Below are 12884 nucleotides of genomic sequence, written 5' to 3'. Positions count from 1 at the left end.
TGTTTGTTTTTTGGGGGGGGGGGTTATATAAATTAATACTTTTATTTAGCAAGGATCCTTTAAATTGATCAAAAGTATGGCCAAGGACATTTATAATATTACAAAAGATTTCTATTTCAGATAAATGCTTTCTATCAAAGAAATCTGAAAAAAATCTACTCAACTGTTTTCAACATAATAATAATAATAAATGTTTTTTTGAACAGCAAATCAGAATATTAGAATGATTTTTGAAGGATCACGTGACACTGAAGACTGGAGTAATAATGCTAAAAATTCAGCTTTGATCACAGCAATAAATTACATTTTAAAATATATTCAAATAGAAAGGAGTTATTTTAAATTGTAAAATTATTTTAAAATTTTACTGTTTTTGGATCAAATAAATGCAGGCTTGGTGAGCAGAAGAGACTTTAAAAAAACATTAAAAATCTTACGGTTCAAAAACTTTTGACTGGTATTGTATATAAATAATAAATAATATATTTAATACACCATTTTTTAATATTAAAATTATGAAAAAGTTGTTTGAATCAATGATTCAACGACTCACTCATAAACCTACTTCACTTGTTTCATTACTGGATGAATCAGCGTTTTTGAACGATTCTCTTGAATGAATAATTCATTCAAAGACGAATACATTTTAAGTCACTTTTTGCCACCTAGTGGTGAAACAATGCAATCGACACAAACGTTATTTGAAGCTTAGTTACTTTCAAAAGGGGATTTGCTCGATTTTGATCGCTGCCATAGACATCAATGTTTATATCTGAACTATAAACTTTCACCCCAGTATTTCTGTGATAATATGAATGACTGTAAGACAGAAATAATACTGTGTAGTTGAAAAGACAGTTTGTGAAGGTGTTTCTTAACCAAACATGGTAAGTAACGGCTTTCTCTGTGTCAGCGGCAGTGCGAACACAGATTTGAATGATCCGGTAAGACTTTGTCAAAGGTTTAATAGACTCTGGGAATCGTTGTCATTTAGAAATGAGATCGCGTGGGTGTCTGAATCGAGATCGCAATCTTTTAACGATTAATCGTGCAGCTCTCTCTCTCTCTCTCTATATATATATATATATATATGTTTCTAAACTCAATTTAAATTGTGATCAAAAAAAGAAAAAAAGAAAACCATACAATCATTCCACCCCACCCCCCAACAAGTTGTGCAAACCAAGTTTATGCAACAGTGCAGAGGTCCCTCACCTCCATAGCCTGAGCAAGACGCTCCTCTAACGCCATGTAAGTAAGGAGCTGGGAATGATCCACATAAGAAATTGCTTGAGCCATCCCAAAACCATCGCCAAATTCATCCAGAAACCTGAAAAACAAAAAACTTCTAAACAGCTTTTCTCTATTAGTCAGCATTTCATGTTGCAGCTGACACAATCAATACTTCTTTTTGTAATATATTATAGTAAATACATTTCATTACCATTTTACATATTTTAGGCATGCATCTTTGGGGTAAATCTCATGAATACATGTCATGTTTCACCCAAAAATCTAGATTTTTAAAATTTATTTTATTTTATTTTTAAGGAATAAAGTCTATTTTTAGGGCAGTTATATAATTTTATGACAAGCACATTTCCCTTTCAAATTCTCATTATCATAATGCATAACTGGTGAAAGGTTATAAAAAAATTTTTTTTAAAAATGTTTTTTTTTTTTTAATCTATAAGGTTTATTGACCTCCATTCAGTGTCCAGGTCTTCACTCATGCTGGAATCATCCTCCAGGTTATTGTTGCCATCCAGGATAAAGAGTCCAGGGTGCACAAACTGACTGACACCATCAGGGTCTTCATCACTGCTGCTGCCCGAGTCCTCATTATACATGACCCAGGGGATCTCGCCCTCCTCCAGAGGGGTCTGCTCCCTGAAGAACACCACACACAAACACAAGACAGCGGAAAAAAGGGAAACTTTAACATTATTAAATGCTTAACACATTTCAATTAATCTGACATTGCATTTCATTCTGTCCCCAGTGACCAAAGATGTTGGAATAATAGCAGTAGCATGTCACTGCTGTAGACAGACACATTTATCAGTAAATGATGGGAAAAAAACATCCTAATGGCAAATTTATTAATCAAGTCCAGATAAGTGGCCTACCCAGACAACTTTCTTATTTGAGCCATATGTGAATGTGTGAGCCTAGTTAACTCAATACATCCCTATAATGCTCAAAAATGTGATCAGCAAAGCAGCTCACTGAACTTTCATATCTACTGCTTTAAAATGAACAGAGTATGATTAGGTTGATTTCGGTAGATGAATAAAGGGAAAAAGCCACAAAAATAGACAAGAAGTGATAAGGAAAGGGAATGCACATAATCTGCAATATCTAAATAATGTAAAACCTTTGCCACGTTTTACGGATGCAATTTTACAACGGATGGCTCTCACTGATGTTTGTTTCAATTGGCAAGTGATTATTTTTGGAATGCTTATTAAAAATGTGTTAATAATTTGGCATGGCGAAATGTGTTAAAATAAATCCTTTAATGCCATTAGAAAACATTTAAAATTTTTGGCCAAAAAAAATACAATTACCAAAACTTCTAAATGGACATATCTCAGTGTTGTTTTTTGAGGGGGTAAAACACAAAAAAATCATTAAAAATACTAGTCTTTTGTCAATGGGGTGGCAGCAGAGTAATTACTCAGTATTACTAAAGTGTTTGGAGCTTGTTAGAGGATGTGTGCTTACTCTAAAGCGAGGTTGAGAGAAGGCACTTCCTCCAGACTGCTGCTGCTACTGCTGTCAGGCGGCTCATCCATGCCAGGCAGAGTCTCCCAGCTTTCCTCACTTGTGCACCTCTCTTTCTCCAGCCCCAAGTCAGACGTCCACGAGGCCGACCACTCGCCCTCGCTGAATTCTGAGCTGCTGCGGAGAACACAGAGCAGGATACACGCACAAACACACGTGAGCCCACCTCCTAAAAGCCAATCTAATCCTCTTAGCTGAAGAGCCTTAGCATGCAGAATGAGCACCCACTGAGCGCACCTTTGGCACCTCACTCATTTCCTGAGTGTATACCTTATCAAGCATTCACAGTAAACGCCCAAGCTCATCCTTGACTTCAATTAGGAGGATTTTTTAAAATGAGGCTCGTCCACCTGACTTTGCAATTTCTGTAACTCTGTTAGCAAAATCTGGAACAAATTTAAAAGCCTGTTTTGGGCAATTTTGTAATTTTCTATAAATAAATAAGCAAACATGTATAAAACAGTATAAAAATGTACATGTAAATATTTATTTTTAATATCTTTTGTATCCGGGTTGAATTGTATAAACTCAACAGTACTAGTGATGTAAAAATTGAGAAAACTGAATAAAAAGTATTTACCTACAATGCTATAGAAATATATCTAAAATATCACAAGATAGGTAACGGGCTCGCACATAACATGTGGGACCTAAATATTATGCTTTTGTTTATTAAAATTGAATTTTAAAAATACATACTTCTGAACTCAACCAAAGTTTTAAGTTTGGGGATACATTAAATTAATCAAAAGTGACAATAAAGACTTGATATCTGTCTAGAATATTGCAAAATAGTTATATTTCAAGCTGATGCTGTTTTTTTTTACTTTCTTTTCCAAGAATCCTGAAAAACAAATGTATCTCAGTTTCCAGAAAAATACTTAGAACCACATTGATGATGATAAAAAAAAAAAAAAAGTCTTGAGCACCAAATCAGCACATTAGAATGATTTCTGAAGAATCACGTGACACTGAAGACTGGTGTAATGGCTGCTGAAAATCTAGCTCTGTATCTTAGGAATAAATGACATTTTAAAATGTTCAAATAGAACCTAGATATACTGTATTTCAACGCAATAAATTTCAATTTTTGCAATAATTTTTGATTACAGAAATGCAGCCTTGGTGAGCATAAAATACCTTTTTCAAAGGAATTAAACATCTTACATTTTTTTAACAATAGTGTGATAGTTTAAAACATCTAAAGATTTTCTTCCATTACTACATAAATAACACGAAGGTAAAAAAGGTTGTGTGACATCAATTTAGTCTCATCACACCAACTGTGTTGTACTGACCACAGGCATTGATGCAGAGAATCCTCTTACTATATATTAATGCACATACAGGATTTTTATATACATAATTATCGTGCACAAAGCTGTACAATTCATTAAACACATTTTAGTGCAATAAATTAAATGGAAATACATGCAATACTTGTACCTCTCATCACCCTTTGTAGATGGGTCACATTTCTCTCCAAATTTCTCCAGATCTTCCCAGATCTCATCATCCTCCTCATCTACTTTGGCGTTATTATCACCCTCATTTTTTCTGTCCTCAGAGTTGAGGTCACTCAAGGCCATGAGTGGAAAGTCAAAGAGAGACTCATTTTCAGGGCTTGTTTGTGTGAGGAAACCCGGAGGTGCTGAGCCACACTTGTCTCTGACCGCTGTGCCTGACAAATGGCTTACTTCCTCGTTTTCTGAACGTTTCCTCCTTTCAAGGTGAGTCTCGCTCGTCTGTTTGCGGATCTTTGGCCTCACGACCATTTCGGACTGAAATGTTTCTTCGGGGTTGGTTTTTCCTGTGCTTTTATAGGAAGCGGGTACAGAGCTGGCTGTAACCCCGTGACATTTTGGAGCTTGGTCTTCACCAACCAACAACGGACTAACTTTCCTATTTGCTTTTACAGTTCTTTCAAAATCTGGTTGCTCACAGCAAAGGTCTGTCGCGCTTTTAGAAGGTGCCATTTGCACTGAATGTTTCCTTATTTTTGAAAATACATTAGGATGCGAATCATCAAGCGAATTTCCACCCAATTCACAAATACCATCAAGTCTCTTCTGAGCAGCCGGAGATGGATTTAAACTCGAGTCCTCCTCCTCAGCCCCGCTGCTGTCAGGCTCATAGGCGTCAATGTTGATGTAACTCAGAGCTTCCGGGTTGGGCTTAGGGTCTTCACTGATGGGCCACACTCTAGCCTGTTCGCTTTTTTCTATGCCAGAATAATATTTTCTGTCATATGGCACAACCTGGTCACTCTTTGGTCTCTTGAAATGGTTTAAGGGGGCTTTTGTGACTCTACACAATGAAGACTGCCTCCTGCTGTGGCCCTCCTGATTTGATGCTGCGTTTAACTCAGGGCGCACTGCATTTGTGCATGCTGTCGGCAGGATATTCTGAAGCACTGAAGAAATGTTGCCCTTTGATGCTAGAAGAAAAAGGTTTCCGTAATTATTCATTCTCCTTCACAGAATATTATTTCATTGTTTTGTATAGGAAGTAAGTGTATATGCACTATAGACTGAGTGTGACAAAGAAATTTTTTGGTTACATTTCCTCCAAATTTACAAGAATATAAGAAGATTTATTCTTTGCATCACAAAAAATAAAACCTATTTTAGAAAAATTTCGATTCTCTGTATTGTCTCTTTCATGACAACTGTGTTTACCCCAAAATTGTCATTACTGTAATAAACCAAGCCTCATTCATTATTGTAATAAAATAATAAAAATCCCCTTGTCCTGAAAATTAAAATTACCTTAATTTTTTTTTTTTTAAATGACAAACTAAAGGCAGTGCAATAAATACTATTGTGCCACGTACTTAATTATACTTCACAATGTAAACAATTTATTTTTATGAAGAAAAAAATCTCATTTAATAATTAAACATTTTAATAAATCTATTTTTCTCAATGAGGTAAACTAGAATGACATTTTTATCAATTCAGGGACATTAAGAGACCGTTTCGAGTAAGAAAATGAGAACATGCTTTAACATGTGCGTAATTGCTGTAAAAAAAAAATTATGTTGCAAAAAAAGTCTTACTGGACCTGACAACAGGCTTCATTTTCTTAATGAAAAATATTTTTTTGTTGTTTTCATTTGGTTTTAGGGGTGAAATTTCCTGGGGATTTCCTGACAGTCACCCTATAAAAACATAAGAAACCGAAACCCATTTCAAACTACTTTCTACCCACCCTCACCATTCTCGTATATATTTGCATAATAAAGTCAAATGGTCTCCTACAGGGTTTCTGTCTACATCTTTTAAAGGTGATGAATTCTTCACTTTAAAGCAGAACAACCCACACACACACACGCATATTTCAGCTCTTCAAAATCCCTGTTACATTCCCAATATTACAAAGCTGCTTATTCACCATGAGAACCTCAATCTCAAAATCTCAAAATCCATTCCTCCACTTTTATTGCTCACAGATTTCCAGCTACTCAGGATTTGTTTGCTGAAGTTTGTAATTTTAACATAATATTTGAATATAATATTCAGTGACAACTATAAGTAAGCCATATTTAAGTTGATTTCCAGAATAATCTTTAAAAAAATTGTATCTGTTTATTTTGATTGACAATAGCTTGGCTTGAGTTTGGAGTGGGATCAGTTTTTCAACCAATAGCAGTCATTAATTTTGCAAATCTGTTTTTTTTCCTCATTTGTGCCGAGAAAATTACACACTTGGGCTTAAATGTTGAGTAACTCTTTAGTTTAATTATCCACTAAGGGTTTCCATCACCATCTTGTACGTACCCACTGCCGGGTCCTTTTGACTTCTCGTCCTCTCCATGTTTTGACAGTCTCTTTGTTTATCTGTAACTGGCCGGAAACTGATATACGCGTGTCTCCGGCCGTACCTCCTGCCTGAGATGGTCTGGTATCCTCCTGTTGGTTTGGGCCATGCAGACTTGCCTGCTTCTTGACCCATTCCTACGAGAAACAGAAGCATACATTCACACCAAGAACAATAACTATGAAGATAACCATAACTATATAGCTGTCCACACCAACGCAAGATATCGTTCTGTTTCTTATAAGTGTGTTATGTCAGTTATGTCATCTGCCACTTTAAATGCTCAAGCTCTTTGAAGTCAGACTCAGACTGCCCGTTTATGTTTTTATCAGCAATCAGCTGAAAAAAAAATTGTTCTTTCAGCTATATAGTTCCTCTGTTCCCGATTCACAAAGAATTAGAACAATTATTAAAACGTTACAGTTAGAACCACAGCTATCGTCCTTGGTGTGAACAGGCCTTGAAAGGGTAATTGACTGCTTGCAAGTTTGGCTTTTCATAAATCTTGACTGTCTTAACACTAGAAAGATTTTTTTTAAATGAAAACATACTGTGTGACACCTATGCATCAATTAACACAGTGTTTTATGTTACAAGGCCTAAAACAAAGAAGATTCAATTCTAACCAGTTCCAACCAAGATTCTCCATCTTTGATGCAGAAGATGCAGCAATCTTTTAAATATTGGTTCAATCCCTTATAAAACACATCCTGTTCAGGTGTTGGAGCATCTACTAATAAGTCATGGGTGTTAAACACAGGGAATATCTCAAATGTGCAATGCAGTGCTACTCCAGGACCAGGATTAGGACCAGGTTAGCTTTCTAACCTATGACAGCTCACACTGATGTTGATCAGAGTAACATCACGACTGCTTTAGCACAGCCTGATTATAACCCATCACTGTCTTGTTATTGTTGTCAATGTGGTTTGCAGCAAACACATCACATTCCATCCGTCAACAATACGCACTAACGGTGCTTAACATATGCTATCGCTTGTCACGTTACATGGAGATAAATCGTTGCAATAAATGCAATATACAGCCCTCAAAACAGATTTTTATCCAAAGAAACAGACAAATCCCGTGATTAGCATGATCAGTAGGATCAATTCAGTCGAATACGGGCCCTGATACAAGTTGAGCGCAGCTAACAAGCTAACGTTAATGTTTGTCGACAGGCGCTGCTGCTTCTAGGGCGTGGATTATAATGTCTGCCGACTCCTTCATTCCTCCAATTTCACGCAGAAAACTCACACGACGTTTTGGTTTAGGAAATGTGTCGTTTGTTAACGGACAGTACCTGTGTTCCTGGATGCCTTCTGTATCACAACTAACTATTGCGAACGTCAACACGAAACTTAAGGGTCACGTGACACATGTCCGCCAATCAGATGTGAGTATCATTGGCAGTATTATAATCGGGTGCAGCTAGGCAGCTGTAAAACAACTGCAACACCACGTGTGCAATTTAAAGCCCACCTGGAAACAGAAAGCAGGCGGGGATAGGATGGGATGGGATGGGATGGGATGCTATAGGACGGGACAGGGCAGGGTAGGATAGGATAAAATAGGGTGATACATTGGAATAATGCAAGTTCAGGTTGGATTAATTGTGTGAAACTGAAAAAGAATTGATTTCCAATGATGCAATTGCTAGGTGCTTCATAAAATATTAAGTGAATGTCTGTAGACCAGGAAATTATTAATTAATTCATTCATTCATTCATTCGTAAGTCAGCACTGCCAAACAGACATTATAAACCTAATAATTGGAGGAAACATACAACACAAAAATAATTTCAGTACATTAAGACCATTTTTTTGTATTATAAGTTTTCAGAAATGTTATGTTGAAATATACAAATGAGGCATATCTAATTAAATATGCACTACATATTGCATAAATGTCCAGAACAGAAATCTAAACATTGGATAAAGCAAGCATTTTGTTGACATTGAGTTAATGGTTTTTAAGGAGGGGATTTTGGATATCTCACTTTATCTCTTCATAAACCATAAAATACCACCCCATAAATCATCTCCATGAATACTGTCAGACTGCCAGAAAAAAATCACCATGTTTTATATAAGATGTTATACAAAATAGGTGGACGTTATATGAACAAACCATTCTGTATAAACGTTCAGAGAATAGAAAAGAATAAAAAAGAATAGAAAGTTTGGTGTATGTAAGTACTACTGAAATGCAGATTTCTTGTTCAGTGCATGAGAAAAAAACTCATTTTGAGAAAATGGTCTTCAAAGATATGTATTGTAATTGAAATGTACACAAGCAAACAGATGAAATGTAAGAAAATAAACCCTTAAATGTGTATTTTGGGTGTTTTCTTCCCACTAGTTTCAAAGACTACAAGTTACAAAATAACTCAAAATCTCAAAATTGACCAGTGCCTGAAAAAAATGGTTTTGCTTGTAGTGTTTTGCATTAATTCAGATTTATTTTAAATCTCAATATATTGAATATATTTTGAAATATAAGATATAACACGTTTATATCAAATATAGGCCTAACACAATAACACTGGACAAACATTTAGTTATAAATTCCATATTTTTACATTTCTATATGTTACAGGGCAGGCTATTAATAATCAGTGTCTGTCAAATGTTTTTGGGGGGTTATTTTAGATCTCTGGGACCCCACAGATAAAGACAGCCTCAACAGTAAATTGACTCAAATGTATGAGCTCACTTGATTGCGTGTGTGTGTGTGTGTGTGTGTGTATGTGTGAGAGTGTGAGTGATGCGTTCACTCGTTAGGCGGCGCAACTTCACACTCACTTTTTCAGCGCAGGAAGGGGGCAGGGTTGGCGCTTTTCCTTTGCCTGTTTGACCATCACAATTTGCTGAATCACACAAACTCTACCGCATCGTCAAAACTTTGAAGACAGATCGCAGTGGATTTCAGTCCGTGGATACACAGCGCGACATTTCCCCGCCGTCAGCTAAAGAAGGTGTCCCCTTCCGCACTACTCTTCATGGCGAAAAGACCGTTCTTTTTCACTTCTGCCTTCTGTCACCTACGGGACCACCGCTCGCGAGCCACACGCTTTTAAAAGTTTGCCTTTCGTGTGAATGTACAGGACTCATCTGAGAAATGAAGCTCAGCAGACAGTTCACAGTTTTTGGCAGTGCCATATTCTGTGTTGTGGTATTTTCCTTGTACCTGATGTTGGATCACATAGATCATAGCAAAAACCCAAATGGAGAGAGAATTCAAAATGTAAGTAGCCTACTGTCTTACGCTTATCAATAAATTGTGTTATATGAAGAGTGTTGTCAGCAGATGTGTGTTTTCTGTGTTCAGACTGCTGGTCCGTGAACTTACAGGGTAATATTAACTCGATGCTGATGTGGTTGATAAAAGACAGTAGTTTGAATTGATAGTTTGCTTCCTTCCAAGTGACATTATGCTGTTAAAATAATACACTGACACAAAGATGGCTGTGAGCAGGCTAAGCCATTTCCTGTTTCTTAAATACTTTATCGTGTGTTTTTATTGAATAACTTATTGTGATACTGTTCTAAGCAATTAAGAAAGCGAATTAAAATAAAGATTGTGTTAAGCTTCGGTCAGTGAACTGATCTCAAAGGTCATTAACCCGCAGTCCCCAGCGTTCATAGGTTGTGTTTCAAAATCCCAGCGAACTGCCTACAAAGACAGCACAGTGTGATTCCCACTGAATTCTGTCTTTGCATTCAAACAGGCACAGACTCCTATGAATGGTCCAATGAATATTGTATTTTTATGGTTGAAGTTAAGGTATCATTACAAAAGGCGCAAAAATGTATCCTCAGCAATAAGAACAACGATATTTCATGCACCTTAAGTAGCCTACACAGTTGTTAAATTCGAGTCTGATATGACTGAAAGAAAAACGTTTTGTTGAGTATTCGTTATGTCAGACTGATTTAAACCGAAATCATACGATTGTATGTTTTACGATTCATTAATTGAATCGACTCATAAGAGTCATTTGCTCGTGAATCAGACTACATTGCTCGCGCTGTACCTTTGCTTTTGCATGCAGCTTGCGAGGTCAGCTCAACAGAAAAAAATGAAGTTTTGGCATCATTTCATAGTCTTTTTATTCCATCTCATTCTATTCAGACTGTAAGCTAATAAAATATCATTTGTTTTGCTGTGACACTGGAGAGTTAGAAGCGGAGCTGAAAATGCGCAAACAGCTTTGACGCATCTCAACTGGCAGTTCACTCGGTTTTGAGACATACATAATTCTTGCTATTTTCCCTTACGTTTTCCACTTAATACTGTTAAAATGTGCGATTAAAAACAGATTCAAATACACTGTCATTACTCAAATGTAGGCTACTGTAAGTGATTTGTTTTCCAGTAAAGCTTCCTGGTGGTGTGGCCAGTTCAAATGAGCTCATGAATCGAAAGGGAGTCAGTTCTGAATTCTGAATTTTTTTCAGAAACAGAAACCTGTTATATTGGAAAACTGTCACATTTCTGATGTGTACAGAGGGTTAAGATTGACAGCCGAGAAACAGTGATGTTTAGTGAATTTAGGCTTACCCTAAATTCAGTAACAAGTCCTACAGGATTCACATGTGTCTTACATACACTGTTTATTTGAAATCCAGTAGACTAAACCTAAACTTAACACTCTGGCAGCAGCAAATATGAATCTCCTGAGAGTTTTACAAGGTTTAGCACTGATGTTCTTTGACATTGATGTACTATAATCTGGCATGACAAATATTCAAACACCTCTTTTGAATGACATTTGAGAGCCATAGTGGGAGAATTCGAAATGAATGTTGTACATTTTAGTCTCTACCATTTTCATAGACACAGTGCTTGTGCCTGATCTGGAAAAGTTGCCGGCCAGATGCTGCATTAAATTACTTTGGATGTTAAAATATATTTTTTAAATCCATAAGTCTTGTAAACAAAGTCTGAGATGTGCTATATTCAGTTTCGCTTAGTTATGTAGTAATGCATTCAGTTATGTCATTGTCTGAATTTTGTGCTGAAGGAGTATGTGATTTTGACCAGTGTTAAGTGTTTCTCTGTTTTTCTGTATTCTACAGGGTCAGCTTGGTATTCTGCAGGACAAAATAGACCACTTAGAAAGACTACTTGCAGAGAACAATGAGATCATTGGCAACATCAGGGACTCCGTAATTAACCTGAGGGAAACTGTGAAAGATGGGAAAATGTTTCCTGAAGGGAACATGAGTCAGGGGGACTTGGAATTGCTGCCCCCTGCTCCTGCGCTGCTCCCCATCCACTCAGAGGACTGCCAGTTTGCAGCACGGACCTACTCCAAGGCAGCGGATGGAGTACAGGTACAAAAAAAAAAGAAAAGATTAGGTTAAGATTAGGTGGACCAATTGATTGTCAGGGCTCAATAATAATATTTCTTTTGCTTGCCCAGTGATGCAGATTTCTATAGTACCTGCCCTGTCAGTATTTGATATAAAATTATATATATACAGGCGCGGATTAACGCACAGGCTTGCCTAGACTGCAGCCTAGGGGCCAGTGTTGCCAACTAATTTTCAGGGGAAGTTGCTAAAGGCAGATCGATTTGTTGCTAAAAGTTGCTAAATGACATTGTGATGTCATTGCGTGATGACTTCATTGCATAACCATGACACAATACACAACACGATTTTTTAAAATGTTATTTCATAAAAATATTATAAACATAAAATATTTTAATTTGTAAAAGTAACATCTTTATGATTGGATTTTTTACAACATTGAATTATTGAACAGTTACACATTTGATGTATTTTCTTATTAACCAGTAAAACTGCACATTCTGAACAATTATAGTTTTAAGCAGGTAGTGAGTTAGTGTGCTACACAAAAGTCTGTAAAAATAGGACACAATGTAATGTTAATATGAAGGAACAATCTGTATTCCACATTGCATTTTGTGTTTTAAGGTTACAGGGTTACAACTTAATGGATAACATCCAGGCAGAAATGACTAGTACCTTTTCAGTTTTTCTTACAGTTTACCTAACTGAACAACACTTATACAAGCTAATAACATGCTGTATCATAAATGTGCATTTATTATTGACCAATTGGAACTAGCAACTTAATGCACATTTGATGTTTGTGCTGTCAGGCATCTTTTTCCAGCTCTCTCCAGGTTGATGTTCTGCTTGGCTGGCTAGCTGTTCAATGGTTTCCTCTTTTTGTGTAATTTAGATGAAAATATGTGTCTTTTTATCATTTGAGTCACTTTACAAATGTTGCTAAAAGTTGACAA

General features: G+C 36.4%; 2 protein-coding genes across 2 annotated transcripts in view; one reads left to right on the top strand and one right to left on the bottom strand.

Moving 5' to 3' along the window:
• LOC107709785 (E3 ubiquitin-protein ligase Praja-2-like) overlaps nucleotides 1-7990 on the bottom strand; it is a 15179-nt gene extending 7189 nt beyond the window's left edge. The window contains exons 1-6 of the mRNA XM_016514404.1: nucleotides 7910-7990; nucleotides 6567-6743; nucleotides 4234-5224; nucleotides 2728-2904; nucleotides 1705-1890; nucleotides 1216-1330 (exon numbers count right to left, since the gene is read on the bottom strand). Of these exons, the coding sequence (XP_016369890.1) occupies nucleotides 1216-1330; nucleotides 1705-1890; nucleotides 2728-2904; nucleotides 4234-5224; nucleotides 6567-6741 (1644 nt within the window). The 5' untranslated portion in view covers nucleotides 6742-6743; nucleotides 7910-7990. The remainder of the gene's footprint in view (nucleotides 1-1215; nucleotides 1331-1704; nucleotides 1891-2727; nucleotides 2905-4233; nucleotides 5225-6566; nucleotides 6744-7909) is intronic.
• A 1433-nt stretch (nucleotides 7991-9423) lies between these two features.
• Nucleotides 9424-11998, top strand: LOC107709784 (alpha-mannosidase 2-like). Its single transcript, XM_016514403.1, has 2 exons — nucleotides 9424-9853; nucleotides 11689-11998. Exons 1-2 carry the CDS (start codon nucleotides 9728-9730, stop codon nucleotides 11974-11976), a joined length of 414 nt encoding a protein of 137 aa, XP_016369889.1. The 5' UTR covers nucleotides 9424-9727; the 3' UTR covers nucleotides 11977-11998.
• The last annotated feature ends 886 nt before the right edge of the window (nucleotides 11999-12884 follow it).

The sequence above is a fragment of the Sinocyclocheilus rhinocerous genome, unplaced genomic scaffold, assembly GCF_001515625.1.
Source record: "Sinocyclocheilus rhinocerous isolate Xijiao unplaced genomic scaffold, SAMN03320098_v1.1 scaffold267, whole genome shotgun sequence".
In the NCBI taxonomy this organism is placed as follows: Eukaryota; Metazoa; Chordata; class Actinopteri; order Cypriniformes; family Cyprinidae; genus Sinocyclocheilus; species Sinocyclocheilus rhinocerous.
The sequence above is the reverse complement of the archived record's forward strand: the minus strand, read 5'-3'. Positions and strand labels throughout refer to the sequence as shown.